At 45.6% G+C, this 20,688-nt stretch overlaps 1 protein-coding gene across 4 annotated transcripts in view; it reads right to left on the bottom strand.

The window, feature by feature from the left end:
* Positions 1-20,374, bottom strand: part of CTDSPL (CTD small phosphatase like) — a 134,401-nt gene extending 114,027 nt beyond the window's left edge. For 3 of the 4 annotated variants that reach the window (XR_013277489.1, XM_077490677.1, XM_077490678.1), the window contains exon 1: positions 19,508-19,553. Coding sequence is in view for 3 of the 4 variants with exons in the window: in XM_077490677.1 (XP_077346803.1) it covers positions 19,508-19,538 (31 nt within the window). In the remaining variant the exon portion in view is untranslated. Of the gene's footprint in view, positions 1-19,507; positions 19,554-20,073 lie in introns of those variants that run through there. The other variant, XM_077490679.1, reaches the window with a different exon arrangement.
* Between the last annotated feature and the right edge of the window lie 314 nt (positions 20,375-20,688).

Genomic DNA, 20,688 nt, shown 5'->3' with positions numbered 1-20,688 from the left:
ACTCCATGTTTCTCCCATGACAGGTTTCCTTTAATAAAGCCCCAGCATCCACCAATCTATGGATAAAACCTGGAGGTTGCAGGCCAAGTACTATCCAATTCAGGAGTAGCGTCAGGGGTGGAGTGTGCAGCCAGAACATCCATGCACGGCTCGCTCGGCGGGAAGCTCCGGGTCCTGCTGCTCAGTCACTGAAGCAGTTATTAATTCCTCCAAGCAGACAGATATTGATCTTCCTGACAGCTTTCTCTGGAAGGACAGCCTGGGATTCCCCAATGGATAACCCGCTGCCTGAAATAAATCTTTAAACCCCTATGAACAGCCGTGGGAAGCCCTCAGAAGTGACCTGCTTCAGACAGAGAGGTTTTATTAATCACAGGCAGCTCCAGCCTGCTGGGCAATCTGACCTGAAAATAGTAAAAAAAAAAAAAAAAAAAAAAAAAAATTATATATATATATATATATATATATATATATATATATATATATATATATATATATATATATATAAATAAAATAAACCCCAGGAGGCCCACAAGCTGGATGCGGGTAATTAGAAGACAAGCAGATAACACCGCAAAACCAACGAGCAAAATGTAAGAGAAAAACTAAAATCCCACTTTTGTTAAAAATAGTAAATAATAATATCTGTTCCCCCCCCTCAATCTACTACACAATTACCTTTACATTACAATCTTGAGCCAGCAATGATTTTCAAATACTGCCTCCAAAATTAATAGGTTTTCTTCCATGTGACCAAGACATCCCTATTCCATTTACCAGATGTCCCTTTAAATCTTGCTGCTTACTCCAGCCAGGAACACCAACTAATCGCTGCAGCAATTGAAATAATACATTTTTTTTTTATATACATAATAAAATAAAAATACAAAAATTCTATGAAAAAAAAAAAAAAATTGTTATATATATATATATATATTTATTATCGATAGTGGTTTATTCTTTTTATCACAATAATCATAACTATGATTAGTATTGGATTACTATTGTAGTTGATTTAGTTATTATCTAGCTGAAGAAGAATGTGAATGAATGAATATATATATATATATATATATATATATATATATATATATATATATATACACATATACATACACACACACACACACACACTTCTTCTGCTATATAATAACTAAATCAACTACAATAGTAATCCAATACTAATCATAGTTATGATTATTGTGGTTGATCATTATAATAAAAAGAAGAATAAACCACTATCCATAACCAATAACCATTGGTCATGTGATGTTCCTGGTCCCTACTCTTCTTCCCTACTTCCTTTAGTTTGGGAGGATTATTCTTTGTGTGCTCATGTCACTGTCTAGTTGACATGGACACTTCCTATTGGCTGCTAAGTGGAGGGCTCCCCTTAAAGTGGTTGTATAGACATTTTTTAAACTTTTACCTACAGATAAACCTATAGTAAGGCTTACCTGTATGTAAAAAAAAAAATAAAAAATAAAAACTCCTAAACCTGTACGGTACTGACTGCAGCGGCGCATGCGCACAGGGGATTCTCGGCTGAAAGTCCGGCAGATACCGGACCCTGCCGGAAATAATTTGCATGCCCAGGAGTGATGATTATATCGCGGCTCCGGCCACTCACAGCGCCAGAGCCACGATACCCAGAAGACACGCCGAGGGAACATGTCAGCTCCCTCAGCGGGGATCGGGCCAGATGTCGGGGCCTCATTCTAAGGTAAGTATTTCATAATGAGCTAGTATGTGGTGCATACTAGCTCATTATGCCTTTTCCTTTGCAAGTCAAAAAAATAAAAACCTTCAGCGGGTTTACTCCCGCTTTAAGCAACAGAACACTATCACGCAAGACTGTGGTGCTGCATCCCCAGTGTGTGTATAATAAAAAAAAAAAATATATATATATATATATATATTTATATTACACACACACGCACATACATATATATATATACATATATACATACATACACATACATACACATACATACATACATACATACATATACACACACACACGAGGTGACTAGCGTTTTGAAAAAGACTCCTCATTGCCTGGAATGGTTGTATGGTGCAGTTGCCTTCTGGAGGATACAATTATTTCACCCAAACGATCGAATTGTGAAATAAAGGGCTGGCATTAGACGAATTTCCTGCACCTTTTTCTGCAAATTCCGTCATGTTACATTCTTGAGACAAGGCCAGGCCACTTAGCAGCAATATTGAGAAAATGTTAATGTTTATTAATGACGCTGGTGGCGAGCAATCCCCGCAACCCAATCAAAGAAAGTCTGCAACACAGGAGTGCGGTGTATGGATGTAGATGGACTGAACTGTGACTACATGACCGCCATCTGAAAGGGATAAACTGCATAGAGTGGAACAATGGGGAAAAAAACAAAATAAATCAGATATATGATGAAGTCATTTATTCTCCATGTTTAGTAAGGCTGAGGTCAGATGGGCATATCGCCAGCATCAAGATCACTAATCCACCGTCTTACATCAGTCTAAACAGGCCAAGCTCTGACCCCAGATGACAGTTACAAGGTGGGAACAAACCATTTAACACTGCTGTGTTACCGCCATTGACAAACTGCATCCTATACAGTGCCAAGAAAAAGTATTCATACCCCTTTAAATTTTCCACTTTTTTTTTTTCATATTACAACCAAAAAAGTAAATATATTTTATTGGGATTTTATGTGATAGAGCAACACAAAGTGTCACATAATTGTGAAGTGGAAGGAAAATGATAAATGGTTTTCAAAAGTTTTTACAAATAAATATGTGAAAAAAGTGTGGGGGGTACATTTGTATGGCGCCCCCCGGAGTCAATACTTTGTAGAACCGCCTTTCTCTGTAATTACAGCTGCAAGTCTTTTTGGGGATGTCTCTACCAGCTTTGCACATCTAGAGAGGGACATTTCTGCCCATTCTAATTTGCACAATATCTCAAGCTCTGTCAGATTGGATGGAGAGCGTCTGTGAACAGCAATTTTTAAGTCTTGCCACAGATTCCCAATTGGATTTAGGTCTGGACTGTGACCATTCTAATACATGAATGTGCTTTGATGTAAACCATTCCATTGTAGCTCTGGCTGTATGTTTAGGGTCGTTGTCCTGCTTGAAGGTGAACCTCAGCCCCAGTCTTTTGCAGACTAAAGCCCCATACACACATCAGATTTTCTGCTGATTTTTTTCCTTCAAATTTACCAAAACCATATAATAGGAGGTCAAACCATAAGAGTTTCAATTTGTATGTAATCAGGCAGGCCCTTGCACTACATGGTTTTGGTAAATCTGAAGACAAAAAAAAATTTTGCAGAAAATCTGTTAGTGTGTATGGGGCTTAACAGGTTTTCTTCAAAGATTGTGCCTGCTGAAGAAAAGCAACCCCACAACTTGATGCTGCCACCACCATGTTTCACGGTGGGGATGGTCTCATCTGACCAGAGCACCTTCTTCCACATGTTTGCTGTGTCCCCCACATGGCTTCTCGCAAACTGCAAATGGGACGTCCAATAGGTTTCTTTCACCAATGTCTTTCTTCTTGTCACTCTTCCATAAAGGTCAGATCTGTGGAGTGCACGACTAATAGTTGTCCTGTGGACAGATTCTCCCACCTGAGCTGTGGATCTCTGCAGCTCCTCCAGAGTTCCCATGGGCTTCTTGGCTGCTTCTCTGATGAATGCTCTCCTTGCCCGGCCGGTCAGTTTAGGTGGACGGCCATGTCTTGGTAGGTTTGCAGTTGTGCCATACTCTTTCCATTTTCAGATGATGGATTGAACAGAGCTCCGTGAGACGTTCAAAGCTCTGGAGATTTTTTTTTTAACCGAACCCTGCTTTAAACTTCTTCAAAATGTTATCCCTGACCTGTCTGGTGTGTTCCTTGGCCTTCATGGTGCGGTTTTTTCACTAAGGTTCTCTAACAAACCTCTGAGGGCTTCACAGAACACCAGTATTTATACAGATATAAAAATTTTACACAGGTAGACTATTTACTAAATTAGGTAACTTATCAAGGCAACTGGTCTCACTAGATTTTAGTTAGGGGGTATCAAAGTAAAGGGGGCCGAAAACAAATGCATGACACACATTTCAAAATATTTGTAAAAAAATTTGGAAAAAACATTTATAATTTTCCTTCCACTTCACAATTATGTACCACTTTGTGTTGGTCCATCACATAAAATCTCAAAATACATTTATGTTTTTCGTTGTAACATGACATAATGTGGTAAATTTCAAGGGGTATGAATACTTTTTTTCAAGGCACTGTTTCTATTTTTTTTTTTCATGATTTATATCCATCCAAGACTACCCTTGTCCACAGGGTGACAAGACTGTTCTACAGTAAAATTGCACATCTGCCTTGTGATGAAAGGAGAAGCAGCAGACTGGTGAGCTCACCTCTCAATGCCTTTATAATCTCATTAAACCCCCCCCGACTATGAAAAACTCTCCTGACATACTATAGAAGTTCCTACTCACAAAGCCACTAAAGCATTCATTTTGTGTAGAGTGAAATATACCCGGTTGCTGCGGACTTCAGCTGTCCCTCCCATCTTCTCTGCATTCCCACGACAGGCTGAGATTTTGTAGAGCAGCTGGTGTCCTCTACGGAGCATGCTCATTTTCAGTTTTGTTCCAAGCCATTAACGTCCTCCTTTTTCCGATCTGTGCAGCCCACGAGTATAGAGGTCACATATGTGGGCATATACACAGTGGTAAATTTCACTCCACTCCCTTCTCCGTGTCCTCCCATTGATAAATACAATGGGGGGGGGGGGAATATAGTATGCCGATTTCCTACATTCACAAAATGGAGTTTATGGTCAAGTGACCGCCGTGATGGGGGGGGGGGGGGGGTCACACGATCGGGAAAGCTCCCAATCGCAAGGAGCTTTCCGTTAGTTGGCGGTAACTGTTCCTGTGACAGTGCACGGGGGTTCTGCTTCCCTGCAGCCACTTTCATTTTGGAATTGGCACGGCTGTGAGAGGGAGATCTGTGAAATGAATGGGCTACAAGTACTGTTTGCCACTGCAGCAGATGGACTTGTGTGGTTCATTGACAAATCCTCTAGCTCTCTGTACCTCCGTATGGACAGAGCTGGAGGAAAGGAATGCAGGGGTCTGGTCTTTTTGCGACTCTCTTATAATAGCGGCAATACTATGTAGTAGAGCTGCACGATCGTTAAAAAAATAAAAATAAAAAATATAATAAAATCGCAATCTCAATTCAACCCCCCTCAATATCCTAATCCAGCATTTCCACGATACATTAAAATATAAAAATAAAAAAAGTTAACCCATTTTTTTTTTATATTGCAAAAAGATGATGCTACACAGTGAGAATAGTCAGAGAATCGTGATCTTTATTCTAAGCAAAAAATAAATAAAAAAATCCTGATACTCATTTTAGCCAGAATTGTACATCTCTACTTTGTAGGTTCATTTGCTGAATAATAATATTATTATTATTATTATTATTATTATTATTATTATTATTAATAAAAAGACAATAATAAAAAGACAATACAAAAATAATAATAATAATAATAATAATAATAATAATAATAAAAAAAATAATAGTTTATCCCCTGCAAATACATGTGCATTTATTATTTTTTTTGGAAAGGGTGGCCTTAGCCTTTAAAAAGTAGTATGATCCTTTTTCCTACCACTAATATAAGGCTCATGTCAGCGCCAACAAGGGTATTTACCCTCGCGGTTGCACGTTTGTCAAGTCCATTGACAGCTTTCTGATGGAAGTGAATCAGGTGAATGTAAAGTTACCCAATCACATCCAGAACCACAGAAAGTAAATGAACCCAGCAGCGACAAGCATTTCCTCACTTCCAGCTCAGAGCTGTCATTACCGGCTGCGGTGGCCGGGAAGGCAGATCATTTAGCACGATCAAGTGCACGTGCGGGTAAACGCTGATACAGATGAGAATCTACAACAGTAGAACCGCAGACAGACATTGATTTGTATGGTAGGATGTACATGGTACCTATAGCTCCCTGGCTACAGAAAAAAAGCCTGGAACTTTACGCTGGGCATAGACTTAGTTTCTTAGAGTCCATGTGCATGAGGCCTAAAATATTCCCATCTATGCTGGATCTGTCAGCATAAAACATACTCATTTTGGTGTGTACTTATGCGTGTATAGCACTTAGAAGCATACTGTATGCACTCAAACAAACATTCTATTGGCTAGTACAGCCCGTCTCAACCTTTTAAACCACTTGCCGACCTCGAATACGAATAGACACACACGTTGTGGTTTGCAAGTGGTTTACCAGGATTATGGCTGACAATATCAGTCATAACCCCTGTATTGTTTTTTTGCAGCTGGCAATCGGCTCTCTCATGAGCCGCTGGAACGCTTTGAGAAGTGGCTGGAGGGCATGTTGTCTTTTTTTAAATCTTGCTTTTTTTTTTTTTTTTTTTTTTTTAAAAAGGGTAAACAAAAGAGTAAAAAGTAAAAAGCACGTCCATCCCTTCATGCTCATGCACAGAAGCAAGTGCATACGCAAGTCATGCACGCATATGTAAAATGGTATTCGCACCACACGTGAGGTATCGCCGCGAACGTGAGAGAGTAAGAGCAATAATTCTAGTACTAGACTACCACGTTAACGCTAAAAAAAAAAAAAAAAAAAAAGGTTACCAGTAAAAGGTGTTTTAAAAAAAAAAAAAAAATAAAATAAAAATCACCATAGGCGATGCTTTAAAGTACCATAGTTTGTCGCCATTCCACAAGTGTGCACAAATTTTATGTTAAACTATCTTTAAAAAAAAAAAAATAAATAAATAAATTTTTTTAAATTCAAACAAAATACTGAGCCCTACAGACTAAGATGTCAATAAAGGTCATGTGTGTGTGTGTGTGTGTGTATAAAGGCAGACGTCCTAATACTTTTGACAAAATAGTATATATTCATTTGTGGAGCCTGTAAAGCACTGCACCAGCAATCAGCAGATCGCTGATGCCATGCAGGTCTTCTACAGATCTGTCAGTATATCCTGCTTGCTCGTACCTCGTACGGCCAAGCTGATACTCGCTGACAGGAAAATAAAAATAAAAATCAATGAACTACTACAGCGCTGTAGTAGATCATTGAGAACTACAAGCCAACAGCTGTTAAGGCTGTTTGGAACCGCAGTTTTCTATTCACAGACACAGCAAGAGGAGATCCCCCGCTAGCTGTCATGGAGGGGAAGCGGGGGGTGGTCCTTTCATATTTCATATTCATGTTACATACACATACATATTATTATAAGACAAAATAAAAAAAAAAATGTATGTATGGATGGATGGACAAGTTTTTATATTTTTGAAAGAAGGGGGAAACGGAAAAGGAAAAAAAAAAAAAAAAGGAAGGAAGGAAGGAAGGAAGGAAGGAAGGAAGGAAGGAAGGAAGAAAAAACAGAGAAGGAAAAACAAAGAAGGAAAAAGAAGAAGGAAACAGAAAAGGAAGGAAAAAGAAGAAGGAAACAGAAAGGGAAGGAAAAAGAAGGAAAAAGAAGAAGGAAAAAGAAGAAGGAAAAAGAAGAAGGAAAAAGAAGAGGAAGGAAAAAGAAGAAGGAAACAGAAAAGGAAGGAAACAGAAGAAGGAAACAGAAAAGGAAGGAAACAGAAAAGGAAGGAAAAAGAAGAAGGAAACAGAAAGGGAAGGAAAAAGAAGAAGGAAACAGAAAGGGAAGGAAAAAGAAGAAGGAAACAGAAAGGGAAGGAAAAAGAAGAAGGAAACAGAAAGGGAAGGAAAAAGAAGAAGGAAACAGAAAGGGAAGGAAAAAGAAGAAGGAAACAGAAAAGGAAGGAAAAAGAAGAAGAAAACAGAAAAGGAAGGAAAAAGAAGAAGAAAACAGAAGGAAGAAAAAAAAATTTAAAAAAAATGAAAAAAGTAAAAAGAAGAATATACAACATATTTAAAAAAATAAAAATAACAAAAAAAACACACACACACAAAACAAATGTTACACCCCGAATGTGGGTATGGGTTTAACATGTAATAAAAGGTGAATCTATCCTTTAAAAAAAAGAGAAACGTTTTGCCTTTACTTCCGCTTTATTATGTTGTGGTTGCTTGGCATTTGCTAGACCAAATACGTACTTTTCCATTACACGCTGTTACTTTAGAAATGTTGGCAGCGTAAGCCGGGATATGTAATCCAACAGCTAGTAGGCCAAGGACCTTTTCCATCACACTGGGTCTCCAATTGTAAAACGCACAAAACTCTCCTACACATAGACACGGCCCCCAAGCTGCACGAGGATGAGAATATATTCCCTCCTCGTGCTGACGGACTAATTGGCGAGAATCTCTTCATCAATTACTTCCAACAATCCTGGTTATTAACCACAGAGATCCTCTAAACTGCAGCTTCCAGGACTAGTTTCCGGGCTACTTAGATAAAAACCTGGACAGTTATGATGACAAATCGTCACAATTAGGTTCTCATAACCAACACCTAAGGGAAAGCAAAGAGCTTTATGAAGGATCAACTCTGCAACAAAAGGCTTTAACAGCAGAATAGATGGGGGTAATCACAGTGCGGTTGGGTGGTTTCCTATTCTATTTATACCAACAAACTGCAGTCATGCTTGAAAACAGGTGGATCTGAAGGCAAAAAAGATTTTTCATCTTGAAGGAAGTATGAAGATATGTGGATTGTGCCTTGGCTGTAGCCTGAAAGGTCTTCCTTTTGTCTTGAATTGATGCTTAAAAACATCGGAGCGCCTCCTGTGCCTTGGACCTCATAGTGGTGTATCTGCAGCGGGCAATCCAAAGCACTGGTGCTTCTGACTGCTGACCTCCATAGATGTGACGACCGCCGTGCTGGTCCATGGTCCTCCTTTCTGGAGAAGGACCTGCAGTACCACATCTCCCGGCTTCTTTCATTCTGTAGATATTAGCTTCCCTCACTGCTGCTTCTTACATCATTTTCCCCACTCGTCATCAGGTGAGCATCTCTGGTATGGGGGGAAGCAAAGCCCTGCTCCACTACCAAGATGGTCGCCCCACCCAACAGAGACATTATAGAAATATTAAAGCCTTAATCTAGGAAGTCTAAAAAAATTCCCCCATGCAGAGGAGCTGTGCCCGCATTGCAAAGGTTAATGACTTGCCTGCCGGGCATGTTCACCCCCCCCCCCCCCTCCAGGCCAAGGCACTTTGAGTGGCAATTGTACGGTCATGCAATACTATATACAAAACAAATTTTTTTGACAAATAGAGCTTTCTTTTGGTGGTATTTAATCAAAACTGGGTTTTTTATTTTTTGCTAAGCAAAAAAAAAGAAAAAAAAAAAAACTTTTGGGAAAAATAAAAGTTTTTGTTTCGGTTATAAAATTTTGAAAATAAGTGATTTTTCTCCTTCACCGATGTGCGGTGATGAGGCTGCACTGATGGGCTGGAAATAATGAGCCCTTATGGGCACCGAATGGCATCACTGATAATCAGGGCAACAATGATCAGTGCACCGATTATCTGTGCAGGTCCTCCTATGAGGAAATGTCCCCGATTGGCTCACCTCATGAGCTGTCAGTGTGAGGAGAGGAATGCCGGCATTTCCTTGTTTACATGTAATCAGCTGTGAATGGACACAACTGATCCCATGGGTAAAGAACATTGGGGGTTATTTACTAAGGGCAAATCCACTTTGCACTGAAAGTGCACTTGGAAGTAAAGTCGCTGTAGATCCGAGGGGGATATGCAAGGACAATAAAAAACAGCATTTTAGCTTGCACATGATTGGATGATAAAATCAGCAGAGCTTCCACTCATTACAGATCTACACCTTACATTTAGAACGACTGCACTTTCAGTGCAAAGTGGATTTGGCTTTCATAAATAACCCCCATTGTCATCGGTTCTTTACCGGGATCGATGATGTGTGCTCTGTCCCCGGGACAGAGCATACTACTAATCGCCACATGGCCCCCCCTGCGCCGCCCGTGCGCATGCACAGCAAGAGTGGGAGGCCTTTAGAATGCAAGTGCTCCCACCCACCATTTGACAATATGTCCGGTGGGAATTAATTAAAGTGTTTGTAAAGGCTGAAGGGTTCCCCCTCAGCCCCCCCCCCCCACCTTTATATTCGCCTGAACCAAAACCAGTGATGTGCATGAGAGCAGAAGCTCTCCCGGGTCTCTGCTGCCTTCTCATTGGCTGACACACAAGAGTGGGAGCCACTGTCAAATCCCAGCTTGTGAGGAAGGAGTGGGGGGCGCGGGGCCTCAGGCACACAGAGGCGGCTTGCTCTGGAGGGACTCAGTGAGGGAAGGGGTCAGTAGCACTGGCGGGGAGACCCGAGAAAAGGAGCAGGGCTGCTCTGTGCAAAATTAAGTATGTTTGTTAAAAAATGTTTTAGGTCTAGGGAAGAATAAAATAATTTTACTTACCCGATCCTCTGCTGCCTCCCAGCTGCTCTGGCGGTGGACTGTCCCTCAGCACCTTCGCGGTCACTGCAAGGCTGTGGACTCTGAGTTGGCCTTGTTGGGGTCAGGAAGACCTTCCACCAGTCGAGCATGGGGGAGAATACACTGCGGGGACCAGTCTTGTTGCACAGAGGAGGATCAGGGAAGTAAATCTTCCCTTCTGTGCCCCCCTAAGCCTTAAAGTGATTGTAGACATTTAAATTTTGCACAGAGCAGCCCCCGATCCTCCTCCTATTGAGTCCCTTGCTGGTGCTTCTGGCTACCCCCCACCGAGTGCCCCCATAACAGACCCCTGGCCACGGGGGGGGGGGGGGGGGGCACTCAAGCATGCTTGCTCCTGAGGGGCTCAGCTTGGAGCGCAGCTTGGCCCTGTCTGAGCCAATGAAGAAGGAGAGAGCCTCTGCTCTCATGCACATTGCTGGATCGAGATTGTGCAGGCCAGGTGGGAAATCTGGTGAAGGTTAAGCCCTCCGTTCTGGCGTTCCCATGAGACAAAATATCAGCAGTTGGTATGATGTGCCAGTATGCCCCTGAAATGAATAGCACCGAATCACATCAATGCACATAATGAGTATTCGAGTGAAGCAAATTACATCTCCCTTACGTTAAAGCAACTACATAGTGTGACGGGACATTTACAGTGGGACCTACACAAGAGTTTGAAAATTCAGCCGCAAATTATTCTCAGATCTTAAATAACTAAACCTGGTTATCCTTTACCAAGAAGCTGCCATCTTAGCGTCTGCTTGATCTGCAGATGGCATGGTGCTACATGTGATCAGCTAGGACAAAATTGGCTATTTGATGGCTTGCCAGTTCGGTTGAGAGCTGACATAAGCACAGGGCTGGTGCAAGGATTTTTGCCACCCTAGGCAAAACCTCATTTTGCCAACCCCCCCCTGTGGCTCCACCAACTTTGCCCTGCCCATGTTTACCCCACCTTTATAATGAAGCGCCCATCAAATGCAGCCTCACCAGCGCCCATCAATGAATGTTTGCTTGTTTCCATTCATTCGGGAGGCGGGACACAAACACAGTCCTCCGTCGCCACTGCGCCTCCGACACCATGTGCGAACTGAGCGACAGCTGCCTGCTGATGCGGAGACTTAGTTGCATGTTGAAGAGAGTAGGAACACCAGTGGCCGGGTGCCCTAGGCAGCAGTGCACCCTAGGCAGCTGCCTAGTGGTAGCACCGGCCCTGCATAAGCACACCGATAAACTAATAGTTATCATTCAAGGCATGCGCTGAATTTAAAGAGGAACTAAACCTTCCTATTGTTTACAGCCAAGGAAGCAGCCATCTTGGCCTCTGATCTGCAGTTGCCATGCACATCTGATCAGCGAGGATACTGGCCATTTTCATGGCTTGACAGCTCATTTGAGAACACAAGCAACTGAGCGTTAATATAAGCACTCCTTGAATGTAACTTATTTTCAGAACGAAGGGCTTATTTCCACTTTTGGGGAAAAAAGTGTTACTAAAAAGGTTTCTTTTTAAATTGTTATAAAACAAAACAAAAAAAAAAAAAAAAAAAAAAACACACAAACACACACATGTTATACTTACCTGCTCTGTGTAATCATTATGCGCAAAGTAGCCTCGATCCTCCATTTATTGGCGCCCCCCCCCCCACCGCCAGCACCGCAGGCCCCTCCTCTTTGCCTCTTGCTATGGGGGCACTCATGCATGCTCATTCCTGAGCCCTCTGTGCATGCTCGGCCCTGCCCCATGCTTCTTCCTCATTGGCTGTGAGCTGTAACCGACAGCAGAGGGAGCTGCTGTCTATCTGGAAAGACACCCAAGAGAGCAGCCGCTCTCATGCACATCACTGCGATCTGGCTGCGGAGGGAGTTGCATACTAAACGTTTTTTTATCTTCATGCAAAGAATGCATTTTAGAACCACTTTAATGCCCCATACACACCATCCGAAAATCAAACAACAGATCATCCAACTTTTCTCCCGCTAGTCGCAAGTATCAATTGAATAGGTTACAAAAGTTACGAAAATTCTCATATGACAGAGAAAAAAAAAAATAAATGGAAGTGTTGTAATGCATTTGTATTGTATTTACAGATGACAACTGTACTGACTAAACGAAAATCGTACAATATGGTATCGCACGGAGAAAAAAAAAAAAAAAAAAAAAAAAAAAAAACTTTCATGCTTGTCCGATTGAATAATAAAATCAGATGAATTGTCGTGTGATCTGCTCTCGAAAGCTATGTACCAACAACCCGATTATCGTAGGATCACGTCAAAAGCGTCATTTTTCATCCAATTTTTGGATCGTGTGTGTGTGGGCCATAAGGCTCATTCACACATGCAGTGGATCGCTTTTTAGAGGCATTTGACAGGCGGAGAGGATTCGTTGGCTCCTCACCACCCGTTTTAAACCCCTAAAATGCCAAACCGCCGCGCAGCAACCGCAAACAAGGTTGAACAATTACCGTTGTTCAACCTGCAAATTCCAACCTACAAGGCCGATCTTCAAGGAATAAAAAACAGACCCGTACATTATACTTATCTGCACAAACTCAAAACAGACTCTCATCCACTGGAGCCAAGACATGCCTAAAATGCTTGTTTATTTTTATGCCTTCAAAAGACAGCCAGTGATTCATGAATGAAGCACCTGAGACCTCAACCATATGAAAGAAGAAACCAAACCGCACAACAAATCCAAACCTCTCAATAATACTGCCGTATTAATAATAATGCTGTTTGGGAGGATGAGCCATACTCCTACACAACCCAGGGGGCTTGTGCCATCGTCTCGGCAGGACCCGGCCTTGCCCCGACTGCCCAGCAGTGGTGCACCTTCCTCCTTTCTCGTTGTACCCCGCTGTTGTTACCCGTCATTGTTATTTTCAATACTGACCTTTGCTTAGTGGTCAGATTTCAGGCAAAAACCCAGAGAGCACCTGACCTCGGATGGTTTACCAGACTATGCTTGCCATCTGCCTTGACCTCACAACCACCTACTGGATTCCGCTTGTTTGCTACCCAACCTGACCTCAGAACGGTTTCAGGACTACGCTTGCCCAATACCTGCCCTGACCCTTGGACTGTCCCAGGATTCTGCTACTAGTCGCTGTCCACTGCCTGACCGGCCTCAACACTACAGGTAATCCTCGTCTCATTCGCTCAGTCCCAGTGCCGTCTGGCCACTAGTTATAACATTGCGTTATTCGACTTGGGGGGGCAACCAAATACCGGTGGGCCTTCGTGCCTAAATGAATGGAGCGCTGAAGGCAGAACAAACACCAGCCAGGTATAGAACCTCTTCTTTTACCCCCCAATTTCCATTTGGTTTGGAGGAAGCAGCGGACGTTAGTTGTGGCCACCTGCACTCCTCTACATACAGTGGGAACATGGAGGAGGAGAACAAATGTAGCCACCATCTAACAGGAAGTTAAATCAGAGCATTTAAAAAAAAAATTAAAAAAATAATAGAATTTGGAGGAGCAACTGGAATTCACTTTTACATGTGGTCTCTTTGTATTCAACAAAACTAAGTGTTAAAGCGGAGGTCCACCCTAAAGTGGACCTTCCGCTCATTGGAATCCTCCCCCCCTCCGGCGCCACAATTTCAGGGGGGAGGGGGGTGCAGGTACCTGTACAGGTATCTGCACCCACTTCCGGGATAGCTATCTGCGGAAAGGGGTGTAGATTACACCCCTTTCTGAAAGTCCCCCGCTGCCTGCTGGGAAACACACGGATCCCAGAGGCAGCGGGACCATCCTTATTGCGCAGCGAGACTCGCGCATGCGCAGTAGGGAACCGGGAAATGAAGCCGAAAGGCTCCACTTCCTGACTTCCATAGCCAAGATGGCGGCGGCAGCACCCGAGAGACGATCGAGAGATCGGCTTCGGGTGCCGACATCGCGGGCGCGCTGGGCGGGTAAGTGTCCTTATTTTAAAAGTCAGCAGCTGCAGTATTTGTAGCTGCTGGCTTTTAAAAAAAATAAATAAATAAATAAATAAATAAAAAACACGGCGGAACTCCCGGCGGACTCCCGCTTTAACGTTATGGTGAATCCCACATAAGCTGCGTGTAGACCAGCTCCAGATGCCAATGCCATTGCTGTAATGAATCCACCACTAAAGGGTACGGGTGTCCCTATGCTCACCCAGAAAGCACTGAAACTGAAGATATGAAGACACCGGGGTTTGTGGTGGAGGAACTTGACTGGCCTGCACAGAATCCCGACCTCAACCTGATAGAACACTTTTCATTTAGAGTGGAGACTACGAGCCAGGCCTTCCCGTCCAACATCAGTGCCTGACCTCACAAATGCTCTTCTGGAAGAATGGTCAAACATTCCCATAGACACACTCCTAAACCTTGTGGACGGCCTTCCCAGAAGAGTTGACGCTCTTATAGCTGCAAAGGGTGGGCCAACTCAATAACGAACCCTACAGACTAAGGCTGGAGTCACAATTTTTCGTGCTTTTTGCAGACTTGTACAACAGAACGTGTTCCATAGGAAACCATGGTGAATGGACTGTAGTACAAATCTGCAAAATGCACTAAAATTGAACCATTAATGTTCATGTAAAGGCAGGTGTCCCAATACTTTTGGCAATATAGTGTCTACAGCTGCACATGTGCCTGCAGGAATGCAGGAGACACAAGACGCCAGCCCCCAGCCCCCCACACCTCTGGGCTTTTTCCTGTAAGGGGGAGGAGTCTCTCTCTCTCTCTCTCTCTCTCTCTCTCTCTCTCTCTCTCTCTCTCTCGGAGGAGGAGGAGGAGGAGGAGGAGGAGGAGGAGGAGGAGGAGGAGGAGGACTTGGAAAAATGACAGTTCATTCAAGTCTTTGCACCGCCACGTGATTGTGACATGCGATGTAGTTAAAAAAAAAATACAAAAAAAACACTGTGCATGCAGCGCAGCAATGCAGTGTGAACAGGGCACACCGAAAACAATTGGCGAGTCGGTGCTGATCAACGCAGATGGTGTGAACAAGCCCTCACAGTTAAAATGCATCGAAAAAAATTGCAGGCTTGTTCAGAAATAGAAAAACAAAAACCAGATGTCTTGAAGACGATTAACATGTAAACACATCCAATGATAAACGGTTACAGAAAAATAACAGAAAGCCTATTTTACAGGTAGAGATTCTTTACGGTAAAAGCAGTTAAACCCCTTAACCTACCACATCCACATAGTAAGAGTAATCTCAATGAGAAAATGTTACAAAAAACAAAGATGTTTTCTCTTACAGTGAATCGCATCCGCAGTTATAATTACTAAAGGAGAACATGGGAATACTTGGATCCAGCACACAGATCCGACAGCCTTTGTGGTGCCAAAAGAAATGTATTCTTCCCCTTCGTGAGGCAAAATTGGCCACAGATGGTCGGAGCGTTGGCTTTTGCCGAACGAGGAAGCGTTTGCTGGATGCTGAACTGATGGGATGGGATTTGCTTCCCAAAAATTGTCACAGCAGAACCAGCAACATACAGGATATCATGGGCCAGATTTAATAAATCCTCTTACATAAGAGATGTTAGACGGTAAAAACTGGAATCCAACTTACAATGTGAAAAAGTGACAGCTGTCAAGTTGAACTTTCCCTCATAGAAGAAGAAGACGGCGTGTAGGACAATTCAAATGAGAAGACCACATTGTAATTATACCCCTCAACAAGTCAGGATCCCCCCACAAAATATTTCACAAAACTGAATACAAAGTAAAACAAAAACTATTCATGGTAATAGTTCTGCTACCCGATGATGGACAACCTATCCCGTGTTTTTCCCACACCCATGAGGGCATGCCCAGTTAGATCAGCGTTTCTCAACCAAGGTTCTATGGCCCCATGGGGTGCCGCCTGGGTTACCGCAGATTGCTGTGTGGACCCTGGATCAGCATTGTGAGTTGCTATGGGGTGGGTGGGCCGGTCGCCAACACCATAAACAACCAACAACGTTCTTCTAGGGCCAGGGCACATGCTGCAGTTAATGGCGATCAGATCCACGCACCTTGGAGCTCCGTGACTAATCCAGGGCAGGAAGCATGCAGATCTGCCAGCAGGGGTTGGAGAGGACACAATGATGTGAAGGCCGGGGGAGGGGGGCGTTGGAGAGGAAACCTCTCGAATCAAATGCAGGGGGGGGGTGGCACAGTATGGCACCAAGGCAAGGGCGGTATAGAGGGAACCTCTTGATGAGAGGACTGGGGTGCATGGGTTGGAGAAGAAACCCCTTTGACACAAATGTGGGTGGGGGGCAGAGGAACCTCTTGATGCAAGATGTTTGTAGAGAAGGAACCTCTTGACGTGAAGTTGTAGGGGGGAGGGGAGGGGGGTAGTGGTAGTAGAAAGAACCTCTAGACCAGTGATGGCAAACCTTGGCACTCCAGATGTTTTGGAACTACATTTCCCATTATGCTACACTACACTGCAGAGTGCATGAGCATCATGGGAAATGTAGTTCCAAAACATCTGGGGTGTCTAGGTTCGCCATCACTGCTCTAGACCATAGGCCTCCAATCTGCGCTGACGCCATCGATGGAACACTATTCCTCCCACTGACACCAAGGTTGGGCCATAACTCTTCCCACCAAATTACACCAACAATGGGGCATAATTCCTCTCACCAAAGATGGGGCATGGTTTACTCCCACTGATGCCAGAATATTTTCTACTCCCAATGGGCCCTGGACCCCCCCCCCCCCTAAAGTCTGAAGGACAGGAAACTGGCCCTTTGGTTAGAAAGTGTGGAGATCGCTGCTCTAGACGTAAAGGCAGGGGGTGGGGAGCAACCTCTTGATGCTATGATGGGGGGGGGGGGTCAGAGAGGGGACCTCAACACAAAGGGGGGGGGGTTATGTTTTAGACCGGGGAGCCCCAGAGTTTTTCATGCTTTTAATGGGTGCCAAGGCTGAAAAAAAAAGGTTGAGAAATGCTGATCATCCTGTAGCCTCATAGCAGGCTGCGGCCCTCCCACACTCACAGTAGGGGGCTCCCTTATCCTACCACACATTCCACCAAGCCAGCACGGTTCTTCCTGCGCTCAAGATTTCCCTAAAAATAGGGCCACAAGGTGTCTTCCCCGGGGGCCGGGGATTTCTAGTTGGCTCCAGGCTCTGATCCTGTTCCTAAACATAACAGTCCCTGCACTAGGCCTAAACTTCTCCTGGGTAGAGTACCCCCCCCCCCCCCCTAGAGATCTGAACCTTTTCTCTCTTCCGGGGTATGTGACACTACTCCTAGACAATATACCCCTTCCCTAGGCATCTTCCTGAGCATAGTACCACCTCCCAGGAGGTTGGACCCTCCTCCCGAGCACAACACCCCACCCACAGGACATCAGACCCTTCTCTTGGGTACCAAACCCTCTCCCTGGACATGTACCCCTTCTCCAAGGCACAATATCCTCCTGCCTGGACATCTGACCTTTCTTCTGGACACAGTACCCCGCCCTGGCTATCAGATCCTTCTAGTGGGGACAGTGACCACTGCATGGGCATGTGACTGTTCTAACGGCACGCTACCCTTGCACTGGGCATCTGACCCATCTCTTGAGGACACTACCTTCTCCCTGGGCATCTGGCCCTTATCCTAGGCAAATTACCCAGGGCATCTGACACTTCTATACATCATTCCTCTTCACTAGGCATCCTCTTGGGCACACTACCCCCTTGCTGGGGTCAACCCTCCTCCTGAGCACATTACCCCCTCTAAGTGCATGTGACATCCTCTTGGGTACCTTCCTGGGCACCAAAATCACTTCCTGGGTATGAGACCTTACTACAGCGAACAGTGCCCCCTCCTTTGGCATCTAACTACTGTCCTGAGCACAATCCCCCTTTCCTAAACATCTGATCCTTCTTCTGGGCATCATACTCCCTTCATGAACATCAGACCATTCTCCTTGGCACCATACCCTTTCCCTGGGCATTCAACCCTTTTTCTGGACACAGTACACCCATCCTGTACATATGACCCACCTCCTGGAATAACTAGCCTCTCCCTGAACATCTGACCCTCCTTGTGGGCACAATATCCCTGCCTGGGGAATAGGACTCCTCTTTTGGAGCACAGTACCACCCCCCTCCCCCCCCCCATCCCCAGAGGTCTGAGCTTTCTCCTTGACACAGTACACCCTCCTGGACATTATACCCCTTGGGCATTCCCATAGGAACAGTAACCCCTTCTGGGGTATCTGACACTTCTCAAAGACATTATACCCCTTCCCTGGGCACAGCGCCCCCCCAAGCACCTGACCTTAACCCTAAGTATTTAACCTTCTCCCAAAGACACTACCCTCTACCTAGACACTGCATGTCCTCCATGGGAGCAGTACCCCCTTCACAGGACATTCCACTCTTTACCTGGGTGCAAAATCCTCTTCTCCTGGGCACCTGACCCTTCCACTGGGCATAAAATCACATCCCTGGGTACCATACCACCACCTTTCCCAGGTATTATATCCTTTTGGGCACAGTACCCATTTCCTGGGCACCTGACCCCCCCCTTCTGGGCACCACACCCCCTCCATGGCCATTATCTTGGGCACAGTAGACTCTCCCTGGGCATCTGACCTTTCTTCTGGACACATCACCCCCTCCATAGCCATTATCCTGGGCACCATAACCCCCTCCATGGGCACAGTTACCCCTCCCAGGCGATGCAACCTTTCTCCCGGTTGAAATATCTGCTTCTCCTGGGCACCGTACCGCCCTTCCTTGGCACCTGACCCTTCTCCTGAGCAGAGTACTCACCTCCCTGGGCATCTGACCCTTCCCCTGGGCACCTTACACCCCCCCACCTGGGAATCTGACCCTTCACCTAGGCACCGTATCCCCCCTCCCTGGGCACTGTACCCACCTCCCTGGGCACCTGACCCTTCTCCTGGGTAACGTACCTCACTCTGTAGGCATCTGACTCTTCTCCTGTGCACCTTACACCCCACAGTCACCTGACTCTTCTCCTGGGCCTCCCTGGGCGTCTGACCCTTCTCCTAGGCACCGTACCCCCCCCCCCCCCCCGGGCATCTGGCCTTTCACCTGGGTACGGTTCCCTCCTCCCTGGGCATCTGACCCTTCTCCTGGGCACTGTCCCCCCCGGGCATCTGACCCTTCTCCTGGGCACCGTACCACCCTTCCTTGGCACCTGGCCCTTCTCCTGGGCACCATACCCACCTCCCTGGGCATCTGACCCTTCTCCTGGGCACCATACCCACCTCCCTGGGCATCATACCTTCCTTCCTAACCATCTGACCCCTCTCCTGGGCACCATACACCCCACAGTCATCCGACCCTTCTCCTGGGCACCGTACCCACCTCCCTGGGCATCTGACACTTCTCCTTGGCATTCAACTTTTTATTCTGGGTGCAATATCGGCTATTCCTATGCACCCTACCACCCTTCTCCTGGGCACAGGACCCCCTTCATGGAGGTCCAACTAATCTAAAGGCCACAGTACACAGTCCCCGGGCACCTCACCCCCTTCATAATATATATATATATATATATATATATATATATATATATATATATATATATAACAGACTCCTCCCCTTTCAGGGTGTCTCACTCTTCTGGGCACAGCCCAGCCTTTATTACATATATATCTAGCAGGCCCCTCCCCCTCACGGGCGTCTCACCCTTCTCCTGGGCACAGGACAGGACGGCCTCCTCCTTGGGGTTGGTGAGCTGGGTGATGATGGACGTGCCGTCCATGGGGGTGGCTCGGCGCTCCTCTTCTGGCCGTCGGATAGTCTCTTAGCCGGGTGCGAGCGGCTGTGTGCTCCCCCGGGGCTCCGGGCGCTGTGCCTGCCTCCTCAGCATGTAGTCCGGTGCTCTCCTCTGATCTCCGGGGGGTCCCCGTCCTCCCCGCACTCCGCTCCCCTCACCTTCCCAACATGGACGACGGGCCGCCACCACATAAACAAGGGGCGGGGCCTCTACATACACCCCGCCGGACTACGCCAAGGGGGCCCCGCCCTCCTCTCCGGCAACTGGAGGGTTAGCCACGGCGGGCGTGGCCAGGAGGGGCGGGAGGACGGGGGGGGGGGAGGGGGGACAGGCGCTCTGTGATTGGCGAGGGGGAGACGCGGATGACAGAGGGGCGGGGATGGGTTGGAGTATAAAAGCTCCTGCGCAGATTACGCGCAGAGCTGGGAAAGCTGTCACGTGGTCTGTTTGGCCAGCAGGGGGGGGCACGTTTAAAGTAGATCTAAGGGCTGGATGGAGTGGAGGAGGGTTAGAACCCATGTTTT

This window comes from Lithobates pipiens, unplaced genomic scaffold (assembly GCF_037356315.1).
Source record: "Lithobates pipiens isolate NorthernLeopardFrog02 unplaced genomic scaffold, aLitPip1_a1.2 Scaffold_19, whole genome shotgun sequence".
Classification (NCBI taxonomy): Eukaryota; Metazoa; Chordata; class Amphibia; order Anura; family Ranidae; genus Lithobates; species Lithobates pipiens.
The sequence above is the reverse complement of the archived record's forward strand: the minus strand, read 5'-3'. Positions and strand labels throughout refer to the sequence as shown.